The sequence below is a fragment of the Myotis myotis genome, unplaced genomic scaffold (assembly GCF_014108235.1).
Source record: "Myotis myotis isolate mMyoMyo1 unplaced genomic scaffold, mMyoMyo1.p scaffold_m19_p_9, whole genome shotgun sequence".
Lineage (NCBI taxonomy): Eukaryota > Metazoa > Chordata > Mammalia > Chiroptera > Vespertilionidae > Myotis > Myotis myotis.
In genome coordinates, this window is record NW_023416401.1 from 38,744,719 (window position 1) to 38,772,168 (window position 27,450).

General features: G+C 38.0%; 1 protein-coding gene across 3 annotated transcripts in view; it reads right to left on the reverse strand.

Annotated features, from left to right (window-relative positions):
• Positions 1–27,450, reverse strand: part of ROCK1 (Rho associated coiled-coil containing protein kinase 1) — a 138,208-nt gene that overhangs the window by 48,894 nt on the left and 61,864 nt on the right. For 2 of the 3 annotated variants that reach the window (XM_036320994.1, XM_036320996.1), the window contains exons 11-16: positions 24,888–24,948; positions 18,453–18,541; positions 16,058–16,106; positions 10,834–10,969; positions 7,513–7,604; positions 6,723–6,969 (exon numbers count right to left, since the gene is read on the reverse strand). In XM_036320994.1, the coding sequence (XP_036176887.1) occupies positions 6,723–6,969; positions 7,513–7,604; positions 10,834–10,969; positions 16,058–16,106; positions 18,453–18,541; positions 24,888–24,948 (674 nt within the window). The remainder of the gene's footprint in view (positions 1–6,722; positions 6,970–7,512; positions 7,605–10,833; positions 10,970–16,057; positions 16,107–18,452; positions 18,542–24,887; positions 24,949–27,450) is intronic. The other variant, XM_036320995.1, reaches the window with a different exon arrangement.

Below are 27,450 nucleotides of genomic sequence, written 5' to 3' on the forward strand. Positions count from 1 at the left end.
AATGAGAAAGAAGTTCAAGTCACATAGTCATTAAAACAAGTCTTTCTGTTCAGCATGACCATTAAGATAAAAAAGTTTTAAATTTCCTGATCAGATTGAAATGTTATCTTGGTAGTATATACAGTAACTACAATATATAATAAAAACTGTTAATGCTAATTGGAAATCATCTAGTACATATTATTTCACAAATGGTCAAAGAGATGAACCTTAGCTTGGTCCAGAAATCAAATCCGAGTCTGTATTCAGTGCTCTTTCTACCATATTAAGAGTGAGACACTTTAGTTAATTAGGGCAAGTACTTAAGTGGTTTTTATGTGCCAGACATTCTGAAAGTGTTTAATTTTACTCTTAAACTGACTGGAGCCAAACTCAATTTTTATAGAAAACTATGTTTTAAGGAATTCAAGCATTCTAACAAAGCTTAGTTTTAATGCACCTAAGATTCATGCCATACAATGGTAGCAACTCATACTTAGTGTCTCCTCATAACATGCTTTATGCCTTTAAGGCATTTATTTATTTACTTATTTATTTTTAATATATTTTTATTGATTGCAGAGAGGAAGAGAGATAGAAACATCAATGATGAGAGACAATCATTGATTGGCTGCCTCCTGCATGCCCTCTACTGGGGATCGAGCCCGCAACCTGGGTATGTGCCCTTGCTGGAATCAAACCTGGGACCCTTCAGTCTGTAGGCTGACGCTCTATCCACTGAGCCAAACCAGCTAGGGCTTTTAAGGCTTTTAAAACATAAGTATTTAACAATCACAAATTTAATACATGTAGAATTTAACAAATATAATCATATGGTCTAGTTCAAAAGCTAGAATCTATTTTCTTACTTTGTGATTCAAAGTGGTCTAGGATTTGGCAGGGAAATGGATAAGGCACCCTGAAGGACAAGAAAAATTGTGTACTTCTTTAAAAGTTCAGTGTTTAACTTGCTGTACTTTAAGTTTTCACTCTACCTGCTTCCTATGTTTTAGTGTTCCTGAAGTAATTTTTAATGAACAAATGAATATTAAATATTTGGCACCTGATAATGCTTATCTGCTGGAGAGCAATGAAACAAATTTTATTCTCTCTCTCTCTCTCTCTCTCTCTCTCACACACACACACACACACACACACACACACACACACACACACACTAGCATATGTGCATGTAGGAGTATATTCATGTAGGAGAAAAAAACACCTGTCAGTTTCTTTCAAAAGATTGGAAGTTCCTCAAAAGTTAAACATAGAATTACCACATGACTGAGCAATTCTATTACTAGATATATATAACTAAAAGATTAAAAAACAGATACTCCAAGAAATCCTTGTACACAAATGTTCACAGCAGTGTTATTCACAATAGACAAAAGGAAGCAATAACTCAATGTCCATCAATAGGTGAATGGCTTAACAAAATATGGTATAGACATACAACAGAATATTTCTCAGCCATAAATGAAGTACTGATACATGCTACAACATGGATAAATCTTAAAAATGTACCAAGTGAAAGAAGCCCAACACAAAAGGTCACATACTGTATGCTGTCATTTATATGAAATATCCGAAACAAGAGTCAGAGAAAGAAAGGAGACTGGTTTCCAGGGGTTAGGGGAGGGACAGCTTAATGCATACAAGGTATTCTTTTGGAATAATGAAAATATTTGAAACTAAACGGAGGAGGTGATTGCACAACACTGTGAACATACTAAATGCCACTGAATTGTACACTTTTAAATGGTTAATTTTTTGTTATATGAATTTCACCTCAATAAAAAAAAATACATAAAACATAAGCTGTCAGGAATACAAGGGGGCCAAGAGAAAAAAAAGTCAAACCATAGTGTTAACTTTTTTAAAAAAATATGTATTTTTTATTGATTTCAGAGAGGAAGGGAGAGAGATAGTGAGCTAGAAACATCAATGATGAGAGAGAATCAATGATCAGCTGCCTCCTGTATGCGCCACACCAGGATTCGAGCCCATAACCTAGCATGTGCCCTGACTGGGAATCGAACCGCCATAGTGTTAACTTCTAAAACATATTTTAAAATTTGACAGATTAAAGACAGAAAGAATAAATGGAGTCTGAGAAAACCGACTGATTAGATTAGAAAATTAATCTATTGTTTTTCTTCCAAAAAACAAAACAAAACCAAAATATATTAGGTTAAAAACCATCACAACTTTCAAATGCCCCTTAACAACTAAAAACAAAACAAAATACATTATGAACAAAGCCAGAAAAAAAGTGTGGTAGATAACGGGTATGTAATAGTTTTTAATTACAATACAATAAATTAAGAAATTAGCAATTACAATGGAATATAAGTATTTCCTATTTGTTCATTAAAAAATCCCTACAAACATTTATCAATGCAATAGCAGTCATTACCCACAGCATCCAGGTTACAGTCTCTGAATGCCATATGCTACAAAATGAACTAGGCTTCACTGAAAATGAGTAATTCCAGATCTAGAATAGCAAATGATCCTGGAAAATATGTTATGCATACCAAAAAGAAAAGATGCTCTCTAGTACTATTAGACACTGTAGAAAATTGAAGATTCCCACTAGCCACAAATGATCATCAATAAGAATATTATAGTGAGCTAACACATTTAAATATATTAAAATTTGTAAGTTCATAAATAGTATATTTTAAAATGTCACTGGTTACCTTTGCAGAATGCTGAGGAAATAACTTACCATTCAGAAAAATAATAAAGAATCAAGTATTTAACTTGACGTTTTTATAAACTGTATCTCAAGATATATACTTGAAAAAATGTTTTTAGTAGTATTTGAGTTAATGAAGGAATGAAGAATGCTAAAAACAGATCATCAGCACTGCAAACTCCTAAAGAAACAAAAGGATCTAAGCAATGATCATCAATGGCTTGTAACACCACAAAAAGAGACAACCAGACTATATGTGCCTCTTGGCACATAAATAATATGTCTTAAAAGTATTCTTGCCAGTCCTGGCTGGTTTGGCTCAGTGGATAGAGCATCAGCCTGGGGACTGAAAGGTCCCGGGGTCGATTCCAGTCAAGGGCACATGGCCTGGGTTGTGGGCTCGATCCCCAGTAGGGGGCGTGCAGGAGGCAGTCAGTCAATGATTCTCTGTCATCATTGATGTTTCTCTCTCTCTCTCTCTCCCTCTCCCTTCCTCTCTGAAATCAATAGAGATATATTTAAAAAAATAATAATTTTTTTAAAAAAGTATTCTTGCCAAAGTCCTACCTGAAATAGATTAAGCTCCAGAAATACCAATTCAGTTTAAAGTACTACAATGACCAGAGCAACATGTTAATTGATGGAATCAGCAAAATTCAGAATGGGAGATAATCAACAGAAGAAAAAAACCTGTTTTCTTCAACCAATAGCAACTACAAACAACAAAAAAGGGAGGGGGAACCTATAGATTAAAAAAACAAAACAAACTTAAGGGACATATTATAAATGCAATGTGTAGATCTTAATTGGAGCCTAATTCAAGTAAAATACAAAAACAACAACAAATAATGGGACTACAGGAAATAACTCAATGTCCATCAACAGATGAATGGCTTAATAAAAAGGAAGAATCTGAGCACTGACTAGATGTTACAATACTAGATATTATAATATTAAATAATTACCAACTTTTCCCTCAGGTTTGATAATGATATTGTGGTTATGTTTGTTTGTTTTTTCTTTTAAGAATCCTTTATCTTTAAAAGACAGTAAAATATTTACAAATTAAACAATGAATCACCCGCAATTTGCTTCAAAATAAATATAGTGTCAGATGATTGGGAAAGGGGGGTGGGGGTATAAATAAAACATGACTGGCTTCTAGATAAAGATTCTGAAACTGAATAATGGGTACCTAGGGTCATTATATGTTCTCCTATGGTATACGACTGAAATTTCCAACATAAAAAGTGAAACAACCAACTAAACAATAGGATTTTTAAAAAATTATTTATTCATTATTGATTTTAGAGAAGGAAGAAGAGAAAGAGAGAGAGAAAGAGAGACATTGATGTGAGAAAGATACATCGATTGGTTGACTCCAGTACGCACCCCACCTGGGTTGACTGGGATCGAACCCATGACTTTCCAGTGCATGGCCGACGCTACAGCCAACTGAGTGAGCCACATTGGCTAGGGCTAAACAAGAGGATTTCATAAAATACTTTTTTAAATGGTTAATTGAAAAAATTTGTCCTTTTGCATTTTAATCTGAAGATTCACAAATAAACTTACTACATGAAGAACTTTCATTTGAGTTAAAAATTTCATTCCTCCATGACATTTTGTTCTTTGTCTATTCATTTTATTTAAGCCTATATGGCCTGAACTTTTGGAAACTAATTTTGTTTATAACAGCAGCCTTATCTGTACACTGGTCCAGGTGTTGGCAAACTTCAGACCCGGAATCTCTCTACAGACATGAAGCTAAAAACGTTTTGTTTTGTTTTTCATTTTTAAAGGGTTGTAAAAATTAAAAAAGACAAATATGTAACAGAGATCATATGTGGCCCACAAAGACTAAAATATTTACTATCCAATTATATTTGGGAAGTCATTCCCCATACATGTCTACCAGTATACATAAAGGACACTGAATTAGGAAATAATCTTGACTCTGCCAGAAGACCAGTGTCCTAGACTATGAGAAATTTATATCTGAGGGACCTGAAATTTCTTAAAGACCATGAAAGATTAATGTAAAAATTGTGTTTTTTAAAACTAAAATGCATCTTTTTAAAAATAACTTTTATTTATTGATTTTTTTTTTAGAGAGGGAAAGGAGAAAGAGAAGGAGAGAGAAAGAGAGAAAGAGAGAGAGAGAGAAAGATATCAATTTGTTGTGCCACTTATTTATGCATTCATTGGTTGATTCTTGTATGTGCCCTGACCAGGGATCAAACCTGCAACCTTGGCAGTAGCAGGATGACACTCTAACCAACTGAGCTACCCAGCCAGGGCGAAAATGCATCTTTATATGTATGTTGATTGTGTGCATTTTTTGATGCATGCCAGCTTTGATTCATTTAAATTAAAAAATTAAACCTCAAAGTAAGCATAGAAAAAAGATAAACCTCAATAAACCATGCTATGAATTTTCCTTAATAACACTAATATCTAGAAAATAGATTCAATTAAAACCATTGTTGATGAACACATGCATGACGGCCTCTTCTTCTAAGGTAAACACTTCAAAGCTCAGTACTATCTGAAAGATCACAGACTTAAAGAATTTTAGAATTTATAGGGGGTCACCTATTTTACTCTCCTTGGTTTATAGATAATAAAGGCCGATGAAATGATTTAGTGACTTTCAAAGAGTAAGGCTATATAAAAAAAGGCCTAGAAAAGCAATTTAAATGAGGCTTTTCTAATACATATGAGGTTACTTTCTTGATTATATTTAGATCTATTTTAAGCCTGAGAAATAAGATTGCACAACACTCCTCAGCTAAGAACCAATGGGAGATCTTAATTTCCATTTCCAGCCACAAAAATTGACCCTGACCTCTCTCCACAGAATTATAGCTAATCATCAAACCCCATGGGACCCCAAACTATGTTCCCATCCTGTGACTAAGGTTAAAACAGACTATCCCACCCCCAATTTTTCCCTGAGAGATCTGGCAACTTCCACGCATATCTATTTGATTAAGTAATATAGATGCTGTTGCTAATAGGAAGAGAAAATAGAAAAATATATGAGAAGTGGGTAGAACCAGGGCATCTTTTTTAAAAACAAACTGAATTTTAATAGCATTGTGAAAATGTTCCTTTATTTACTGTTATACTCAATTTTTCTTTTGACTCACAAAGACTGCTGATATTTCTAGTTCTAACCTTCCCAAGTACCTAATTCTTCATTTGTAATAGGATTCTATTTCTGCAATTGAGTTTCTATTTCTACCAACAATGCATGAGAAATTCCCAGGTTTTAATAGTGATAATTATCTCAGTCTGGATTAGTCCCACTTTGAGTAAGACTTTTGTGAATTAGGCATGTTTTAAAATGATGTTTTCAGTAATCTGGCTATAGAATTGGAAATATCCACATTATCTACCTCACAAGCATGCCCATGAGAGTAAGGAAATTACAATGTGATACAAATGTAGGCATTATCCTGAAAGAGGAAAAATGCTTAACTATTTCTGGTTTCACCAAAGTCATTTTCTTTATGAGGACAACACGATAAAAAATATATTACACTTAAAAAAAAGGATCGAGATGGTAAATTTTATGCTTTGAAGCACAATTACAATTAAAAAGTTTAGAAAATCACCTTCTATTGATAAGTAAAATGTCTTATATACATACAGTGGAATGATTCAGCCTTAAAAAGGAAGGAAATTCTGACACATGCTAAAGATGGATGAATCTTGAAGTCATTACACTAAGTGGAACATGACAGACACAAAAGGACAAATACTGTATGATTCCACTTTTATGACAGTCAAACTCATAGAGACATAAAGTGGGTTGGTGTTTACCAGCAACTAGGAGAAGTGAATAATGGGGAGCTACTGTTTAAAGGGTATAGAGTTTTAGTTTGGGATGGAAGAAAAGTTATGCAGATGGATAGTCATAATGATTGCACAACAATATGAAAGTACTTTATGCCACTGAACCATACACTTAAAAATGGATAAATGGTAAATTTTGTTACATACATCTTACTACAGTAAAAAAATATATTACCTTGAAGGTCTCCAATCATCTCAGAGTCATGACCTCTGTCTCTTCGTTCAGCCTCCAATGCAGTTTGCAGCTGATAATACTCCTTATCCGTTTGTGACTTGGAATTCTCTAGAATTCTATTTCTCTCCTGCAATTCTCTGTTCAGGGACTCTAGTTGACTAACTGACTTGCTCATCTCTGTGTGACTTTTCCTTAATCTTACAGCTGTGTCTGATTCTGTCCTAAGTAAGTCATTGGCTTCTTCCAGCTATTAAAAAAAAAAAAGAGCAAGAAAATAGTTTTACGAAAATACAATCAAACTTATTGATTATAATCTTATCTAATAAAGAGGGAATATGCTAATTGACCATCACACCCTCGCAAAGATGGCAGCACCCACAGCCAATAAGGAGGGAATATGCTAATTGCTGCCATACCTTCAAAGATGGCGGCGCCCAGTTCCCTCAGCCCTGCCAGGGCACCTGCCTCCAGAGTCCCCCAGTCCCCTTAGCCCCCCAGCCTCCCAGGGCCAGCCTGAGGTGCAGGCAAGCCTTGAATGGCAGCTGCCCAGCCACCCAGGGCCGCCCGAGGCTCAGGTAACCAGGGCTGCCCAAGGCTTGCGCTGCCGGCAGTGGCAACAGCAGAGGTGTGATGTGGGTGTCGCCTTCCCTGATCGCTGGGTCTCCTCCCACCCCTGAGGGCTCCTGGACTGTGAGAGGGGGCAGACCAGGCTGAGGGATCCCCTTCCAGTGCATGAATTTTCATGCACCGGGCCTCTAGTATTTTAATAAACTCTGTTCCAAAAACGTACCTGCTTTTGTAATTGTGCCAGCTTCTCATTAGCAAGCTGTGAATTCTGACTTACTTTCTTTAAGTCTTCCAACTGATCCTTTAATGTAGAAACTAGTAAATGAAGGAATAAGATGTAGAAATCACAAAGTTTTTATGGAGGAGACATATAAACTCACTTAAACAAAACGAAATTTAATCTTAGGCCATAACAGTCAGCTATGGCAGGTCCATTCCTAAAATGAAATTCCATCTTGGAAGTACTCTTTAACCCTTTTTGGTCCAACCTCGAGGCTGACTCGACAGACCAGGCACTAAGAGCAGGTCCAATGTCGAGCAATAAGAACATTAAAAAGTTCAACATTCAATCCCGTCAATTAATTTGGACCAGACTGTTTGAATTCCAAAAATAACACTGGACCGCAAAGGGTTAAATTCATCAAAAAGTACAGCATCATTTTATAATATAGAATGCAAAAATAGATTTGTTTCTACTGTTATAATATTTCAAATTCTTTTATTCCTTTAATAAAGTCAATATATTAGTGAAATGTTATAGAGTTAGCTTTAATATAATTTATTTTGAATAGTTCAGTATTTTTAAAATGGTTCAAAACTCCAAAGGTACCAAATGGTATATAGTGTAGAATGAGTTTTCCTACCTCCATCCACATTGTTTCCTAGTCCCTCTGATTCTCCTCCCCAGCCACAACTATGACTAATTTCTCTCATCTCCTTACTAAGATAATCTATGTGTCCATATCCTAATATATAAAAACAAACATGTAATAACCCTGGTCAGTGTGGCTCAGCAGTTTGGAGCGTCATCCTATACACTGAAAGGTCCAGGGATTCCTGGTCATGGCATGTACCCAGGTTGGGTGTTCAATCCCCAGTCTGGTTGTGTATGGGAGGCAAACAATGGATGTTTCTCTCTCACATCAATGTTTCTCCCTCTTTTGCTCTCCCCCACCCCACCCTCCCTATCCCCCAACCCCTCTCTCTTCCTTTCTCTCTCTCTAAAATCAATTTAAGAAATTATTTAAAACACACACACATTATATACATATATACATATATATACACATATATTTAAGCTATTTAGACGAGCACCCCTGTTTTAGCACTGATCTTTTTTTCCACTTAAAGATACGATTTAGAGATTCTTTTATAACATATAAGGAAATACATTGTTCTTTTATAAGATGCATAGTATTCTATGATACAGCATACCAAAATTTATTATATCATTGATTACATTTATGTTGTTTATAATTTTGTCATTTAAAAAATTGCTACAATGAATAGCCTTGTTTATACATCAGTTTACATGGCGTAAGTGTGTACGTAAAAAAATTCTAAAAGAAAAATCACTGGATCAAAGCATGTAGAAAACTATTTTTTTTAAAAATTTATGTTCATTAATCCTCACCTGAGGATATTTTTTAGAGAGAATGGAAGGGAGAGGGAGAAACAGATACAGAAACATCAATGTGAGAGAGACACATCGATTAGTTGCCTCCCGCACATGCCCCAACCGAGCAGGGGATCAAACCTGAAAACAAGGTATATGCTATTGACTGGAATCAAACCCAGGACCCTTTCGTCCTCGGGCCGACCAATACTCTAACCACTGAGCCAAACCAGCTAGGGCTAGAAAGCTATTTAGAAGCACTTACAACACTAACATTAAACATGAAATTCTAGTTTATGAGTTCTCTAAGGTAGCTGCTTGCTAGAAGTGTCTAGAGAGCTTAATAAAAATACTGATGCTCAGGCCACATGTCTAGGTCAACTAAATTAGACTCTCTGGAGTTTAGGTATCAGTATTTTTTAAAGCAGCAGTTCTCAACCTGTGGGTCGCGACCCTGTTGGGGGTTGAACCACCCTTTCACAGGGGTCGCCTAAAACACTTATTTAATTACTAGGGGCCCGGTGCACAAAATTCGTGCACTGGGTGGGGGGAGGGGGGGGAGAGTGTCCCTCAGCCCAGCCTGCCCCCTCTCACATACTGGGAGCCCTCAGGCGTTGACCCCCATCACCCTCCGATCGCCTGATCGGCCCCTTGCCCAGGCCTGACGCCTCCGCCAGAGGTGTCAGGCTTGGACAGGGGATCCCCATCTCCCCCCGATCACTGGCTCTGGCCCCCGCCCAGGCCTGAGGCCTCTGGCCCAGGAATCATGCCTGGGCAGGGGACCCCCATCTCCCTCTGATCGCTTGCTCCACCCCCCGCCCAAGCCTGACGCCTCTGACCCAGGCTTCAGGCCTGGGCAAGGGGACCATCATATCCCCCCAATCCCCGGCTCCGCCCCCCACCCAGGCCTGATGCCTCAGCCAGAGGAGTTGACCCTCATCATCCTCCGATCACCAATCACCGGATAGGCCCCTTGACCAGGCCTGAGGCCTCCGGCAGAGGTGTCAGGCCTGGGCAGGGGACCCCCAGCTCCCCGCGGTTGCAGGCTCCGCCCCTGCCCAGGCCTAACGCCTCTGGCCTAGGCGTCCGGCCCGGGCAGCGGGGACCTGCAGTGGCAGCAGGGGGCACCGTGATCGTGGGCTTCGCTTTAGGCCCAGGCAAGGGACCCCTAGCTCCTGGGACTGCCAGCTTCGACCGTGCCCAGCTCCCATCGCTGGCTCCACCCCTACTTCCTGCTATCACTGGCCAGGGCGGCAAAGGCACCTGATTCTCCGATCATGGCTGGGGGGCAGGCGAAAGGCGGCCCCAGGGCCGCCTTTGCCCTGCCCCCCAGCTCTTAGCTCCCCCCTGGGTTTCAGATCACTGTCAGTGGCAGGGGGCTTCTTCCTGCTTTCCCTTTCGCCTTCCTGCATTGTGCCTACATATGCAAATTAGCCGCCATCTTGTTGGCAGTTAACTGCCAATCTTAGTTGGCAGTTAATTTGCATATAGCCCTGATTAGCCAATGAAAAGGGTAGCGCTGTACGCCAATTACCATTTTTCTCTTTTATTAGTGTAGATATACTGTTTTTGTGATTAATCACTATGCTTTAATTATGTTCAATTTGTAACAATAAAATTGGGGGTCACCACAACATGAGGAACTGTTGCAGCATTAGGAAGGTTGAGAACCACTGTTTTAAAGCTTTCTAGGAGATTCCAATATACACACAATGGTGAAAATCACTACTTTACCTAAAATATTACTACTGATCTTAATATGCTATATATTTTATCTTGAGATATGGGTATTTAGCTCATGAGGTATCATAGGATTATGACTTTAAAAATATATCAGAGGTACTAAAATTAAGAAAAGCTCATGACAAAGACCTCAAGGATAGTGTTAGACAGAAATTCCAGTGTTTTTCAAAAGGAGTAATAATTTACCTTCATTTTCTACATTTCTCCTCTTTTCATTTTCCTGTTCTGCTTTTCTTTGGTATTCATTAATTCTATGCTGTAGCAACATTTTCTCTTTCTCAATCTGAGACACGGTAGATTCTAGATTTCTCCTTTGGTTCCCCTGAAATTATAATGACAAGAGTTATCATTGCAATACTCATTTGAGAGAATACTGTTTTTAAAAACAAAACACAAAGACTTATGTAACTTTTGTTTCAAATATCAGATAGTACCTCCTAATGACAACTTTCTAGGAACAGAATTAGCTTGCCTTATAAGACAGTGAGAATCCTCTACTTGAACTAGATATGTAACATTTTCAAGGAGTTTTAAATCCATGCTTATAAAAAACCCATCAGGTTGAATCACTTTATTAGTTTAAGATAACCACAATGCATTATATTACCAACATTTTGGTTTATTTACAATCCTACATTTAAGATGTAAAATATGAAAGGGATCAGGTAGTAATTACATATTTGATAAATAAATGGTGTAAAGCTCAAATGGCACCAAATGCTACAGTATGTGCAGTAAATTAACCAGTCCCTATATATCTACCTTAATCCTTTCCCTATCTCAACAATTTACCTTTTGTAAGATTGTTTTTATGTATCTACCTACGAATGCATACTAAAAAGTAATGAAGGCCCGGCCAGCGTAGCTCAGTGGTTGAGCATTGACCTATGAACCAGGAGGTCACAGTTCGAATCTCAGTCAGGGCACATGCCCAGGTTGCGGGCTCAATCTCCAGTGTGGGTTGTACAGGAGGCAGCCGATCAATGATTCTCTCTCATCATTGATGTTTCTATCTTTTTATCCCTCTCCCTTCCTCTCTGAAATCAATAAAAAATGTATTTAAAATAAAGTAATGGAGAAGAGACCTATTTTAGAAAATGAAACCAAAGGGGAGAGGAAACTTAAAAACTTATCTTCTGTTTCTGAGTTATTATTATCAGCATATCCTGCTTTTGATGCTTCACTTTTTATTTTTTTGTTTTATCCTCACCCAAGGATATTTTTTCTATTGGCTTTTTAGAGAGTGGAAGGGAGATAGAAGGGGGAGAAAGAAACATTGACAAGAGATAGACACACTGATTGGTTGCCTCTAGCTCTCACCCCAATAGGGCCAGGGATCGAACCTGCAACCAAGGCACATACCCTTGACCAGGAATTGAACCAGAGACCCTTTGTTCCATGGGCTGAAGCTCTAACCACTGAGTAAAACCAACCAGGGTTTCATTTTCTCCACCAGGTTAGGTAAGTTTTTTCAAATAGGTTTTCAAATTTCTTAGTCTCTCTCTTCTCCTTCTGGCACCCCCATGATTGAATGTTAGTACTATGCTGAAGACCCAGAGGCGCCTTACACTATCTTCATTTTTTTGGATTTTTTTTTAAATTTTTATATTTTATTGATTTTTTACAGAGAGGAAGGGAGAGAGATAGAGAGCCAGAAACATCGATCAGCTGCCTCCTGCACATCTCCCACTGGGGATGTGCCCGCAACCCAGGTACATGCCCTTGACCGGAATCAAACCTGGGACCTTTCAGTCCGCAGGCCGACGCTCTATCCACTGAGCCAAACTGGTTACGGCTTTTTGGGTTTTTTAAAAATTTATTTTTTTGCTGCTCTGGTTGGGTGTTTTTTGCTTCCTTATATACAAATCTTTGATTTGATTCTCGGCTTCAACTACTCTACTGTTGCTGATTCCCTCTTATTCTTTATTTCAGTTAGTATATCCTTCATTCCTGACAGGTTTTTTGTTATGGTGTCCATATTCTTTTTCATGCTGTTAAATGTCTAAGTTCATTGAGAATCCTTATAACCAGTGTTTTGAAGTCCATAAGTTTGGTACCTATATTTTCTTCTATGTAACTTATTGTTTCGGGTCTTATATTTAGGTGTTTGGTCCATTTTGAATTAATTTTTGTACATGGGGACAAACTGTAATCTAGTTTCATTCGTTTGCATGTGACTCTCCAGTTTTCTGGATCTTATTTAAGTCTTCTATTTAACAGGTCTCTTCTGTCACTGTTCTGGTGGGATTAAGTGGTACTGCCTCCTTTTCCACTTGATTTTTATTGACAGAGATTGAGGGGGCATGGGTCCTCATTACTGCTGGGAGGAAATGGAACTTCTGGTACACCACTAGGTCTCCACTGATAACACCATGGCTGGGAGCTGGGGGGCAGGCTCGTTATTTCAGTGTTGAAGGTTCAAACTCTACCTGACTTTTTCTGACACGACCCCAGCAGAGAGTGGGAGGGGTGCCTGTTGCTACTGAGTGGAAGTAAAAACCAAACTCCTCACATGGTTGCCAATGACTCTTAACTAGGGAAGCGGGGGGAAGGCTCGTCACTTCTCAGGGGATATGAAAGTCCTTCCATTGGATATTCTCTGACACCACTGTGCCAGAGGACTGAAAGTCTAGGCTTTTCACTCACCCTTTGCAGGTGAAAGTAAGGTTACATTTTTTATGTTGTGTTTGGCTGACACGAGCAGTGATTATGTAAAAGTTTTCAGACTTGCTAGCCTGCCCTTTTCCTGGTCTGTTAGCTAGAGAGAGTGGCTTTTCTTATCTATGCTTGTTGGTTTTTCCAGATTGCTAACTTCTCCAGCAGCCAGTCTGGGATATGTGGAGCAAAAAGAAAACCCATAACATTTATTTCTGTGTAGTGTCTTGGAAACCAAGTCCTCTAGCTGGTCTATATTTGCTTCACCATTCAGAATCATGTTTACATTTGTTTTATATTTAATGTCTAGGCTTTTAAGCTATACTGTGTAAGTGGAATAGCAGAAAGTACTTTTACGCCATCTTTCTAGAAACAGACTATAGCAATCCATGTTTGCAGTTTCACTTTCCATGGTTTCAATTAACTGCAGTCAACTGAGGTCCAGAAATATTAAACTGAAAATTCCAGAAATAAACAATTTGTAAGTTTTCAACTGCACACCATTTTGATCAATGTGATGAAATCTCACACTGTCCACTCTGTACTGCTCAGGATGTGAATCATTCCTTTGCCCAGAGTATCCATGCCATCTGTATATGCTCCCCATCTTGGTTACCAAACTGAATGTTACGGTATCATGGTGCTCATGTTCAAATAACCCTTATTTTACTTAATAATGGAACCAAAGCCCAAGAGTAGTGATGCTAGCAATTCAGATATGCCAAAGGGAAGTCATAAAATGCTTTCTTTAAGTGAAAAGGCAAGCATATATAGGAAAAAAAATAGTATACATAGCGTTCAATACTATTGGGTGTTTTAGGCATCCACTAGGCAGTGGTTCTCAACCTTCTGGCCCTTTAAATACAGTTCCTGATGTTGGGACCCAACCATAAAATTATTTTCGTTGCTACTTCATAACTGTAATGTTGCTACTGTTATGAATCATAATATAAATATCTGATATGCAGGATGGTCTTAGGCGACCCCTGTGAAAGGGTCGTTCAACCGCCAAAGGGGTCGTGACCCACAGCTTGAGAACCACTGCTCTAGGGGGTCTTGAAATATATTTCAGCCCTAGCTAGTTTGGCTCAGTGGATAGAGCATTGGCCTGTAGACTGAAGGGTTCCGGGTTTGATTCCGGTCAAGGGCACATGGCAGGGTTTCAGGCTCGATCCCCAGTAGGGAGTGTGCAGGAGGCAGCCAATCAATAATTCTCTCTCATCACTGATGTTTCTCTCTCTCTCCCCCTCTCCTTTCCTCTCTGAAATTAATAAAAGTATATTAATCAAACAAACAAAAAAAGGAAATATATTTCAGCAGATAAGGTGGGGACAAATGTATTCTAGTATTAAGATTTCCCGTTCAACCTTGAATTTGGAAGGCTGAATAACTTGAATCTAGCACACTTGAATTTTATTTGTATTTTAGAAATGAAATAAAAAGTGGAAGATATGCAAAAAAGGATTTCTTAAATATTTAGAGTCAAATAAAAAGTACTAGGCTGGATATACAAAGACCAATGGCAAGTTGATAAAATATTATCTAAATCTCCTCAGATGACTATATGGATACCCAAAGCTACAAATGAACCTCCTCCCAAAAAAAACACCCCACCACTGCCACTATTCCTTAAGAGAAAATTAAGACAACACAAAAACCATCAAAAAGATTACATCTAAAATGATAAAGGAAGTCATCAATGAGAGGAAGACTATACAGAGTATATTTCTTTTTAAGGGACCCTTCATATATGAAGTAAAAAGACATTTACAAGTTGACCAAAAGGAAATGTATTACATATTCGCAAACAAACGTATGTATCATGAAATGTTTCACTGATAATAAAAACTGCTTGTTAGGTGACCAGGGAAAACATAAATAATTTAAAAATCAGCCCTGACCGGTTTGGCTCAGTGGATAGAGCATCGGCCTGTGGACTGAAGGGTTCCAGGTTCGATTCCGGTCAAGGGCATGTACCTTGGTTGCGGGCACATCCCCAGTGGGGGGCGTGCGGGAGGCAGCTGATCGATGTTTCTAGCTCATCGATGTTTCTGACTCCCTGTCCCTCTCCCTTCCTCTCTGTGAAAAATCAATAAAATATATTAAAAAAAAAAATCAGCCAAAACCGGTTTGGCTCAGTGGATAGAGTGTCGGCTTGCGGACTGAAAGGTCCCAGGTTCGATTCCGGTCAGGGGCATGTACCTGGGTTGCGGGCACATCCCCAGTAGGAGATGTGCAGGAGGCAGCTGATCGATGTTTCTCTCTCATCGATGTTTCCGGCTCTCTATCTCTCTCCCTTCCTCTCTGTGAAAAATCAATAAAATACATTTTTTAAAAAAATCAATGTATTTCCCACTTGAGCACATGAAATTATGTTAATGTCTGTCTTTTTAAAATTGTATTTTTTCCTCTTTCCTATTTGTTTCTTTCTGCTATGGCTGCAGATTCAATTTCTGATCTCTTGATTCTTTTGCTCCTTTCTCACTGAGTTTTAACTATTAAGAACAACTGAAGTAAAATTTTTGTGCTAAAACTTCAACACTGTTCTATAATAAAACTATACCAAAATAAACTAAAGTATAATCTAATTTGCATCACTTGAAACTGCAGCTCCAATGTGAGGCTTTCATCATAATTTTTTGTATTTCAACCTATAAAGTTCAAATGTAATTTTCTCAGAAAACAAAACAATCTGAAAGAGTGGGGGAAACTCTCAAAAAAGAACACTTTTGATTAGAAAGCCAAAACTACCTACCTCTTCATCCAATTCTTTCATTATTTTGTCTATTTTAATGTTTGAAGTTCTGTAAAAACAAAAGCAATGTATATTAAAAATATGCTTACTTTTTATTAACCTTGAGTAGTACCCTACATTTCTCACTTTTCCATTTAATTAAGATTTCTTAACTGTTTTTGTGCTGTGGATCTCTTTGGCAGTCTGGTGAAGCCTATTGCCTTTTTTCAGAATAATATTTTTAGCATAAAATAAAATACAGAGTATTAAAAAAAAGCCAAGATATTGAAATACAGTCATAAACTTTAAAAAAAATGTATGATTTAGTAACATGTGTGCTTTTTTGTTAACAAAGTAGTAATTCAAAGTAGTAGTGAGCACAAATGATATTTAGAGATAACAATTGTATTATAAGAAAATATTTGTAATTTTTATTGATAATAACAATTTCACAGCTACTGAAAATAATTGTGGTTTACTGCTGATGTTTATAAAGGAAATGCTGAATTTCACTTGTAAGTTAGAGAAAATATTCACTTTTTCTTATCCAAGTTTAAAGACCTTGAATTCCATCCATGTTGCTTATGTTATACTTGATACTAAATAAAAATTAGCCATTTATCCTTTAATACAAAATTAAGTAAATGAAGGGAAAGGTAACATATATAAATCAGTAATTATACTCACTAACAACTTGAGCAAAAATTTGAGGTAAACTAAAAGTATATTATCTCTATCACAATTCATTTTCTTTGGCTCTAAACATAATTCTGAGCTTCAAATTTGCATACACAATATTTTACACGAATATCCCCTCAAATACCTCATTCAGCGTTTCCAGAACTTAACTTACTCCCTCCTTGCTCTACACCCTTACCCACGATACTAATCTGCTTCTTCTCTAAGTGTCCCTAAGGATACCACCTAGAAATCATCCTTGACTGATCTTCCTCCCCCATTCCCATTTAATTGAGTTAGTAAATGTCAAGGGCTGCCAACTAACCAGAGTTCTTTTTAAAAAGGAAATTTGAACCCTGGCTGGTCTTCCCAGTGGTTAGAGCATCGGCCGCACACCAAAGGGTTCAATTCGGGTCAGACCTGGGTTGCAGGTTCAATCCCTGGCTCTTGTGGAGCACATATAGGAGACAACCAATTATTTGTCTCTTTTCACATGGATAGATGTTTCTTTTGCTCTCTCTCAAAATCAAGGAAAAAATATCCTCTGGTGAGGATTAACAACAACAACAAAAGTAAATCTGTTGTGTTTTTACTTCTATTTTTAAGTTTTTTTGTGTGTTTTTGTTTTTACTTCTTAGTTTCATAACTTTCAATGTTTTTCCATCACGTTTAGGATAAAAATTACAAATTTCTAGCTTGTCATAAACAAAGTCCTTCAACATCTAGATTCTGTTGACCTTCCTAGCTTCAACCTAGGCACCCACACACCTCACATTTTCATGTGATTACTGGCCACTCTGGCCATTCTTATTTCTTTCCCAAATTGATCCTCACCACTACCACTACCACTAGGTTGTCATTTGCCTTTTAATTTTGATTCTAGTATTTTTTGGATGCAGGAACTTTTCAATATTTATGTAATAACATCTATTTATCCCCCACACCTGCCATTTCCATATTTTAAACTTAGAAATTCATTCCAAATCCCGGTATCATTTAATTATTTGCTTATATTCAAGTGCTTTTATAAAAAAAAGTTTGTATTATAAGCTTTGCTATTTATTCTATCAGTAATGGTATGCAGTGAGAATTTTACTTGTTTTCTCTTAACCCCAGTCACAAAATTGCCAGTTTTCCCAATTCCATTTGTTGCATACTTTATCTCTATGTTACCTCTGTATTTCATTCATTTAATATATCCACTAAAAATATAAGAAAAGTTATTGTTTGTAGTAACTCACCATTATGCTGATATTTAAAATAATCTTTCTACATTACCATAAATATATACTGTTATCAAATTTAGACTCATAGGAAAAAATTCTGAATTACTGCTCTAAAAAATCACAGTGGAAAAAATAATGTCTGTATCAAAAATTTAATTAATTTTAATCTTCAACATTTACATCTTAGAAAGCATCTGATTTAATGTAAACTAATTTGCTCTTTCAGCTACCTAATTAAAATGAGAGAGAAAAGCAATAAATCAGGCACCAAGGGAATCAACACTATATAGTTTTTTAATAAGACCATGAGGAGCAAATTTAGTTTATATTCTGAGGAAAAGGCAACTATAACTAATGCCAACATACATATTACTTTCCAATTCTAACTAAGACATTCTTCATTGACTGTATATTAGCACCTTACTTCTACTTTCAAGTGTTTACAGAGTGCAAGTTTTAAGTAAGCTTCAATATACAACTTTTAATGTAAGAAACATATAGTTTATTCTCACCTGCACTTCTGCTCCATTTCATCTTTTAATTGCATTTCATTATGCAGTTGTTCTTCCAGCTTATAAATTGTTTTTTGCAAACTCTCCTGCTTTAATTGAAAACAAAATAAAACTCATTCTACTAAGAGTATTCACAGAGATTTTTAAAATGGAAAGTTTATGTTACCATTTTACACTGTTTACTCCCCACTCCCCCGCACACATCTACACATATGTAAGGCACTGTGGCAGGCATTAGTAAAAGAAAAACAAAAAAGATTTGGTCAACAGTTAAATAGTGGGGCATAGGAGAATGAGAGGGTGAAAAAGAACCTACAGTAAGCCATGGACACATAAAAAATATCACAATATAATGTAGTAAGTAATAATAAAATTATATATAAAATGTTATGAAGGAGAGAAGAGGTCACATCCAATTCTTCCAGGAAGATGTAAAGTTTGAGGTGAGATCTACAAAATGAAAGATTTACTAAGCAGAGAAGGTGAGAGAAGGAAGGCATTTTAGCCTTCCAAAAGTAGAGAGGCAGGAGAAAATATGATATATTTGGGAAATAGAAAGAATTAAGTATATGCAGAGCACATAACATAACGGGGAATGAATCACCTAAAATCTGAAAAAGTGAGTGGGACCATGATCCTTGTATGCAAAAGTAGGCATTTTAAAAAGGGAAATGACATAGTACTTGCATTTTAGAAAGATCACTTCAGTAATAGTAAGGTGAATAGATTAGAGGGTAGAAAAATTTTAGACAAAGCAACCAGTTCCAGTATTTTCAGGTCTGACATAAGGCAGAGGCTGTAGAAATGAGAGGAGAAAATGGATAACGGTGTCAATTGGAAGGTCGAATTTATAACCTAACAACTGATTAGAAATAAGAACAGACAGATACCATTACCAACGATAAGTAATGTAATAACAACTGCTGGGGAAAGAATGGACAGAGAAGAACTGTGCATTAAGCTTTGACGTAGGTTGAGGTGTCTAAGAGATGTGCAGGAAGAGAAGTCCAGTCAGAGAGAGAGAGGGAGAAGAAGAGAGAGGATTAAATAAGGCTGGAGCTCAGAGGAACAAGCTGAACATGTATGAGATTACCTGAAAATGAAAATGAACAGAGAATCAAGATCAGAACCACCCTGAGAAACAGCTACACTAATAAAAGACAAACATGCAAATTGACCGTACCTTAGTCACGCCTTAAGCCACGCCCACCAGTCAATCAGAGCGACTATATGCAAATTAACCCAACCAAGATGGCGGCCGACAGCCACAGAGCTGGAGCAAGCAGGAAGCTTGGTTGCCCCAATGATGGAGGAAGCTAAGCTTCCCAGCTGCTGCAGCCGGCTCTGAGCTCCACTCAAAACAACAAAGTTTCAATTATAGAAGGTAAATAAATCCAGATACCTGCTTTCAGCTGGCCGTGGCCACGGAGCTGGAGCGAACAGGAGTGGGTTGCCCCTGGCGATGGAGGAAGCCAAGCTTCCCTCCTGCCTGCCCTGGCCTGCTCTGAGCTCCTCTCAAGGATACAAAGTTTCAATTATATATGGTAAATAAATCCCAGAATAAAAAAAAAGAAAAAAAGGAGAGGCTGGGAGCTTCTGTCGCCAGGGGCTTGGCCAGCCTGAAAACGGCCCTCAGCCCCTCACTAAGACTGGCCAGGCACCCCAGCAGGGACCCCCCCCACCCTAAAGGGGGTGTGGCTAGCCTTCAAACAGCCATCAGCCCCTCACCCAGGCTGGCCAGGCACCCCAGCGGTACCCCCACCCTGATCCGGCACACCCTTCAGGGCAAACCAGCGGACCCCCACCTACTGTATCCTATATAATAAAAGGGTAATATGCAAACTGACCCTAACAGCAGAAGGACTGGGAATGACTGGTCACTATGACACACACTGACCACCAGGGGGCAGACGCTCAATGCAGAAGCTGTTCCCTGGTGGTCAGTGCACTCCCACAGGGGGAGCTCTGCTCAGTCACAAGCCAGGCTGATGGCTGCCAGTACAGCGGTGGTGGTGGGAGCCTCTCCCGCCTCCTCAACAGCGCTAAGGATGTCCGACTGCAGCTTAGGCCTGCTCCCCACTGGCAAGTGACATCCCCCGAGGGCTGCTGAGCTGCCAAAGGGATGTCTGACTGCCAGCTTGGGCCCGATCCCCCAAGGAGTGGACCTAAGCCAGCAGGTGGACATCCTCCGAGGGGTCCCAGACTGCAAGAAGGCATTGGCCGGGCTGAGGAACCCCCCCGAGTGCACAAATTTTTGTGCACCGGGTCTCTAGCTTAATAATAAAGGGGAGGGAGGGAAGAAGCAAAGGACATAGGGAAGAGGAAGAGAACCTGCAAAGTGGAATGAAAATAAAATCCAAAGAAGCAGGAAAAAAAGAAAAAGAAAAGAAAGAATAGGAACATGAAAAAGTTATAAACTCTGCAAGTTCTAAGGAGAAGGAATTAGTACAAATATAGCAAAAAAGAAAAACAGATATGGAATGAAAATTATTCATTGTATTTGACTATCGCAAAGTTATTCATTAGCATTTCTGCTAGAAGGCTTTCAAGAAAGAGTTGAAAATTAATTGCCTTTCATGTTTAGTTCTAGGCTAACAGAAATAGTAGGCACGCCAATGTTTTCTTCTCCTCTGTGATCTCACCAGAGCAAAAGATGTGGCAGCCACTGAAAGAACGTATGGCAATCAGCACTGAGTAAGATCAGCCCCCCAAAACATGATTCCATTGAATATTCTTTGAAGTCCTGATGTACCACTAACCCTACAGATAAGTAATACACTGAGAAATGGGTTACAGAAGCGCCTTACTGTCACTTTCCCCAGGTTAAAGGTGTTTAAATTTTAAAGATTACACAGCTCTTGTTAGCTATATAACAAATAGCAAATAGCAAATAGCTCTACTAGGATGAAAATTTAAGAAAGATGACTAGAACAGTTAACAGGTTCTCACATAGTTCATTTCCTTTCTTCTCACTTTCCCTTCCCATCACATGTTCTCCTACAGTTAAGAGTTAATGTATCAAGGAGAAAGAGGAGAATTATATCAACTTATAAAAAAAATGATTGCTATCTACTCCCTTCCTCAGTTAGAATTATGTAGGCTATAGTACACAAAGAGTTCAAAAAATGCTCTAAGGGTGGCCAGATCATTATTTCTGATATTTATAAGAAAAGTCTGGTTTACCCAAAAGGACCTTCTCAAATGTAGCTAAGTAAGATTTTTACTTTAACCTCTATCTCCTGAATATGAGCTATGTGAAAACAGAAAGGACTCATGTCTCTAATAGTTACTTCCAGTCATTTTCAGTGGAGAAACCAGTAGTCATTCTCCATTTGCCCCTTCTCCCTTCTCTCATTGAAGATCCATCCTCTGTCCCTTTTTGCCTTGAAATCTACACACTGAATTACCTCGTTTTTTTCTGTTGCCCTATAATTTTAAGGTTATTTCAGTCTATGGGGAACACCTGCAGGAAATCAGAAGGTGGGAGAAATAAAGTACTATCCATTCTCCCCACATGCTTCTTACATTACTGTGGTTCTAGCAGTGTTCTATATTCTATGTTCCTCATTCATGATTCTACTAGAGGCCCAGTGCACGACATTCGTGCACTGGGAGGGAGCGTCCCTGAGCCCGGCCTGCCCCCTCTTGCAGTCCAGGACCCCTCGGGGGATGTCCAACTGCCAGCTTAAACTGTGGGGAGTGGGCCTAAACCAGCAGTCGGACCCACTCCCCACAGTTTAAACCGGCAGTTGGACATCCCCCAAGGGGTCCTTAGCACCGCTGCAGAGGCAGGAGAGGCTCCCGCCACAGCCACTGTGCTCACCAGCCATAAGCCTGGGTTCTGGCTGGACAGCGCTCCCTCTGTGAGAGCACACTGACCACTAGGGGACAGCTCCTGTGTTGAGCATCTGCCCTCTGGTGATCAGTGTGCATCATAGGGACCAGTTTTTCTGTAGTTCTGTCAATTAGCATACTAGGGTTTTATTATATAGGACTAGAGGTCCGGTGCATGACATTCATGCACAGGTAGGGTCCCTAGGCCTTGCTGGCGATCAGGGCTGATCAGGGCCTTCCTTCCCCCAGCTGCTGGCTGGGGCCTTTTTTCTGTGCTGCCCCTGGTGGTCAGCACATGTCACAGCAAGTGGTCGAACTCCCGAGCAGACAATTTGCATATTAGCCTTTTATTATTTAGGATGCTTTCTCAGTGCTGTGGTAACAAGATTTGTCTCTCTTTGGCCCTTCAGACTAGGGGCAATGGCACCTCATTGTTAATCACTGGGTGCTTTAGCACTCTTTATTTATTGCTCTTCTTGACTCTGCTTATACCACTGGTAATAGTCCCTTTATTACACTGCCTTCATTTAACAAATGAATAGACAAAATGTGGCTTATACATATCATAGAACATATTCAGCCTTAAAAAATGAATAAAATTCCGTTACATGCTACAAAGGACCTGAGGACATTAGGCTAAGTGAAATAAACCAATCCCAAAAAGTTAAGTATTATATGATTCCACTTATATAAGGTACCTAACGTAGTCAAAGTCATAGAGATAGAGAGTAGAATAATAATTAACTAGGGGCATAGAGAAGGGACAATGGGGAGTTTAAAGGGTAGAAAGTTTAAGTCTGGGATGAAGAAAAGGTTATGAAGATGGATGGTGGTGATGGTTGCACATCAATGTGAAAGTGCTTAATGCCACTGAACTATACACTTAAAAACTGGTTAAAATGGTAAATTTTGTGTTATGTATATTACCACACAAAATTATCTTCATTTAAATCTTTCGAATATACCATCTGTTTTCCTATTAAGACTTTTACTGATACATTGATTTATCATAAATTCTTAACTCCAAGGGATTAGGAAGACCACGAATGTCTATCTGTGTAGCAATTTATAGTTTATTAACTGCCTCCACAGGTAATAGCCCATTTGATATTTAGGCAAGAAATCAAACTAGATAATGGAAACTAAAGAGAAAATAAACAAATGGGACTACATCAAAATAAAAAGCTTTTGCACAGCAAAGGAAACCATCAACAAAACAACAAGAAGACCCACTACATGGGAGAACATATTTGCCAATGATACCACCGATAAGGGTTTAATTTCCAACATTTACAGGGATCTCATGAAACTTAACAAAAGGAAGATAAACAATCCAATAAAAAAATGGGCAACAGACCTAGATAGACACTTTTCAAAAGAGGACATACAGAAGGCCGAAAGACATATGAAAACATGCTCAAAGTCACTAATTATATGAGAGATGCAAATCAAAATGACAATGCGTTATCATCTCACACCTGTCAGAATGGCGATCAACAACAAATCAACAAACAACAAGTGTTGGAGAGGATGTGGAGAAAAAGGAACCCTTTTGCACTGCTGGTGGGAATGCAGACTGGTGCAGCCACTGTGGAGAACAGTATGGAGCTACCTCAAAAAACTAAAAATGGATCTCCCATTTGACCCAGTGATCCCACTACTAGGAATATATCCCAAGAAACCAGAAACGCCAATCAGAAAGGATATATGCACCCCTATGTTCATAGCAGCACAATTCACCATAGCTAAGATTTGGAAACAGCCTAAGTGCCCATCAGCAGATGAATGGATTAGAAAACTGTGGTACATCTACACAATGGAATACTATGCTGCGGTAAAAAAAAAAGGAACTCTTGCCTTTTGCAACAGCATGGATGGAACTGGAGAGCATTATGCTAAGTAAAATAAGCCAGTCAGAGAAAGATAAATACCACATGATCTCACTCATTTGTGGATTATAGAGAACAACAATAGACTGATGAAAAGGACAGATCCAAAGACTGAGAAACAGCGATCAGGCTATCAATCCCCAGAAGGAAAGTAGGGGAGGGCAGGGGTAAGGGGAAGAGATCAACCGAAGGACTTGTATACATGTATATAAGCCAAACCAATGGACATGGACAACAGGGGGATGGGAGCATGAGTGTGCGGGGCGGGTGTGGGGGGGGGGGGAGGTTGGGGATTAATCGGGGGATGAGGACACATTTGTAATACCTTAACTAATTAAAAAAATAAATAAATAAAACTAGAGAGTAGACAGTAAGTAAAAAGTGCTATAAAAATTTAAGTTCAGCCCTGGCTCATTTGGTTGGAGTGTTGTCCCACACACCCAAAGGTGGCAGATTTGATTCCCAGTCAGGGCACATACCAAGGTGGCAGGTTTGATCCCCAGTCTGGATGTGTATGGGAGGCAACTAATGTTTCTTTCTCTCTCTCTCTGTGTCTCCCTCTAAAATAAATGAAAAACATATCCTCAGGTGAGGATTTTAAAAAAAAATTCAGTTCACTAACTACATATTCAGAATATGTTTACTTAATATCATGCACACAAAATACATTATCCACAAGGCAACTTTTTTAAAAGAATAAGAAAATACCTACCAAGCTTTTATCCACATTGGAGCTAGTTCTGTTATCATTAGGATTTGCTGAAGTTAAGTATCTGAAGGAACAAAGATTTTAAAAGTAAACAAAACAAAAAATTCTTTAATGTCTAATAAAAATTGATAACAAATACTACATGTTTATTTTTTTATTCAGTATTGTATTTGCTGTGTGTGTGTGTGTATATCTATATATATGTCAGAGAGGAATGGAGAGCGAGAGAAAGAAACATCAATGATGAGAGAGTCATTGATCGACTGCCTCCTGCACGCCCCACATGGGATCAAGCCTGCAACCCGGTATGTGCCCTGACCGGAATTGAACCGAGACCTCCTGGTTCATAGGTTGACGCTCAACCACTGAGTCACGCCAGCTGGGCCTTGCTCTGCTTTTTAAAAATTGAGTACAGGTAAGGTGCTAATGCTGCTGCTGCCACTGCCCCTGCTACTTCCTCTGCCATGCTACAAACACTATTATTAATACTTCTATCACCACCACTACAGCCACTGCCTTGGTTAATCAGGACAGCTTTCTCAAAAAGATTCTGAATAGCTATAGCCCTTATGGGGCAGTATTAATGTACTAGATATTAATAGTAAAAAAATAGAAGGTAATCAAGTGTCTTTTAATTACTTTTAAACATATTTAACAGCCCTGGCCAGGTGGTTCAGGTGGTTGGAGTGTCATCTTGTAAACCAAAGGTTGCAAATTTGATTCCTGATCAAAGCACATACCTGGGTTGCTGGTTCAGTCCCCAGTAGGGACACATACTGGAGGCAACCAATCAGTATTTCTCTCTCACATCGATATTTCTCTCTCTTTCTTTCCCCCACTTCACTAAAGTCGCTAAAAGCGATAAAAATATATCCTTGGGTGAAGATTAAAAAAACACAAAAACAAACCAAAAAATATATATTAATAGTGGTCTAAAACAGCACTTCCTATGTCACTTCCTATGTTTTCCTTGAAAATTATTCCAATCAACTAGAGAATCAAATAATCAGGAGACAACAGGGACTATGCAGTAGATTGGTAGAGAAAAAGTCCCCTGTGAAAAATGACAAATTCTACATGTAGTACAATTTAATTCCATTGACTATTAAGTAATTCAGAAATTCAGTGTGAGATTCTGCATTATGTAAATAGAAGTATATAGCAATGCCAGTAAAATCTGAATTAGATAGAAGATAACACTCGTTGATCTCTAAGATGTCTTCTAAATTTAATATGCTATTAAATTTAATATGGTAAATTTTGTGTTATTATATACAAGCTGAAGTTGATATTTAGCTTTCTTCAAAGTTAATAATGTTTCTTTGAATGCAGCACTGGAAATGTAAGAACACACCGGTATACATCCACTTAATTCTTCTACTTCTTGCCTTATTTTTTCAAGTTTTTTTTTTTTTTTGCATATTATATTGTTGCTTTTATATAGAATCTGGTCATTTAGGTAACTTTTTGTGAAAGAGATGGTAGATGAAATGTAGCTAAAAAAGTTTAAGGCTATTTTTAAATCATTTTAAATTCAGATATACTTTAGCAATAAAGATCTCTGCCCTTAATAATTAAAAGTATGTTTAGGTTTCAGAAGCAATAATTTCAGAAGTTTTCTATTTTATGCCAGTAATTCAAAATTATATTTACATATTATATATTACATTAAGGCTAGTCAATAAGCAATCATCCCCTTTGACCACTCACATAATACAAAATTACCAAAAAATGCTATGTCACTCAATAAGGTAATGCTACTTAAGACCAGAGTTCAATTTCTACTTTTCAGAACCTCAGAAGTTAGTTTGGGATATGTAACATATGAATACAAGGAAAAACCAGAGAACATAATCAAGTGCATGACAACACTGTACAATGATTATCTAACTCAAAATTAGCACTGTATAAACCTAAATAAAGTAATTAACTGCTATTATATAAAAAAATCCAAAAAACATGGAGTCATTGACATCAACATCTCAAGTGTTTCAGACACTAAGCCAGAAAATAATTTATAAAACTACAAAAAATAAAAATTGAAAGGATACTTCAGCATAAACCACTTTAAAGCTTCTCTGAGTATTTATTTCAGTATAAAAGAGCTATAGTATTATACTCATGGAGGCTTAGGAGGGAAAAAGAATTAAAACATGGAACTTTTCTAAGGGCCAAAACTCAAGTTCTACTTACCTGGTTGGTGATGCAACAAAAAGTATTCAATACTGTTTAACATTTGGGTTATTGGAAAAAATTTCATAAGCCAGGGTTAAATTGCCTTCTTGTTTCCTAAACTTTACCTGAATTAGCACTTATTAAAAAAGTTGACTAAAATGACAAGACACTGCACTTTAAAATAAGGTTAGCTTATAATAAACTCAAACCTAATAATTACTCCAAGCAATTAAAATACCTAATACCACCCTAATGGAGTATCATTTAAATAAAAAAAAATTTTTTTAAACATAAATTTAATAAGTAGATTTAACACACCTAGTAAATGTTGCCATATAGCTCACTGTATATTGGTACAGTACTTTGTTCAGATTTCTACTGTGTAGCACTT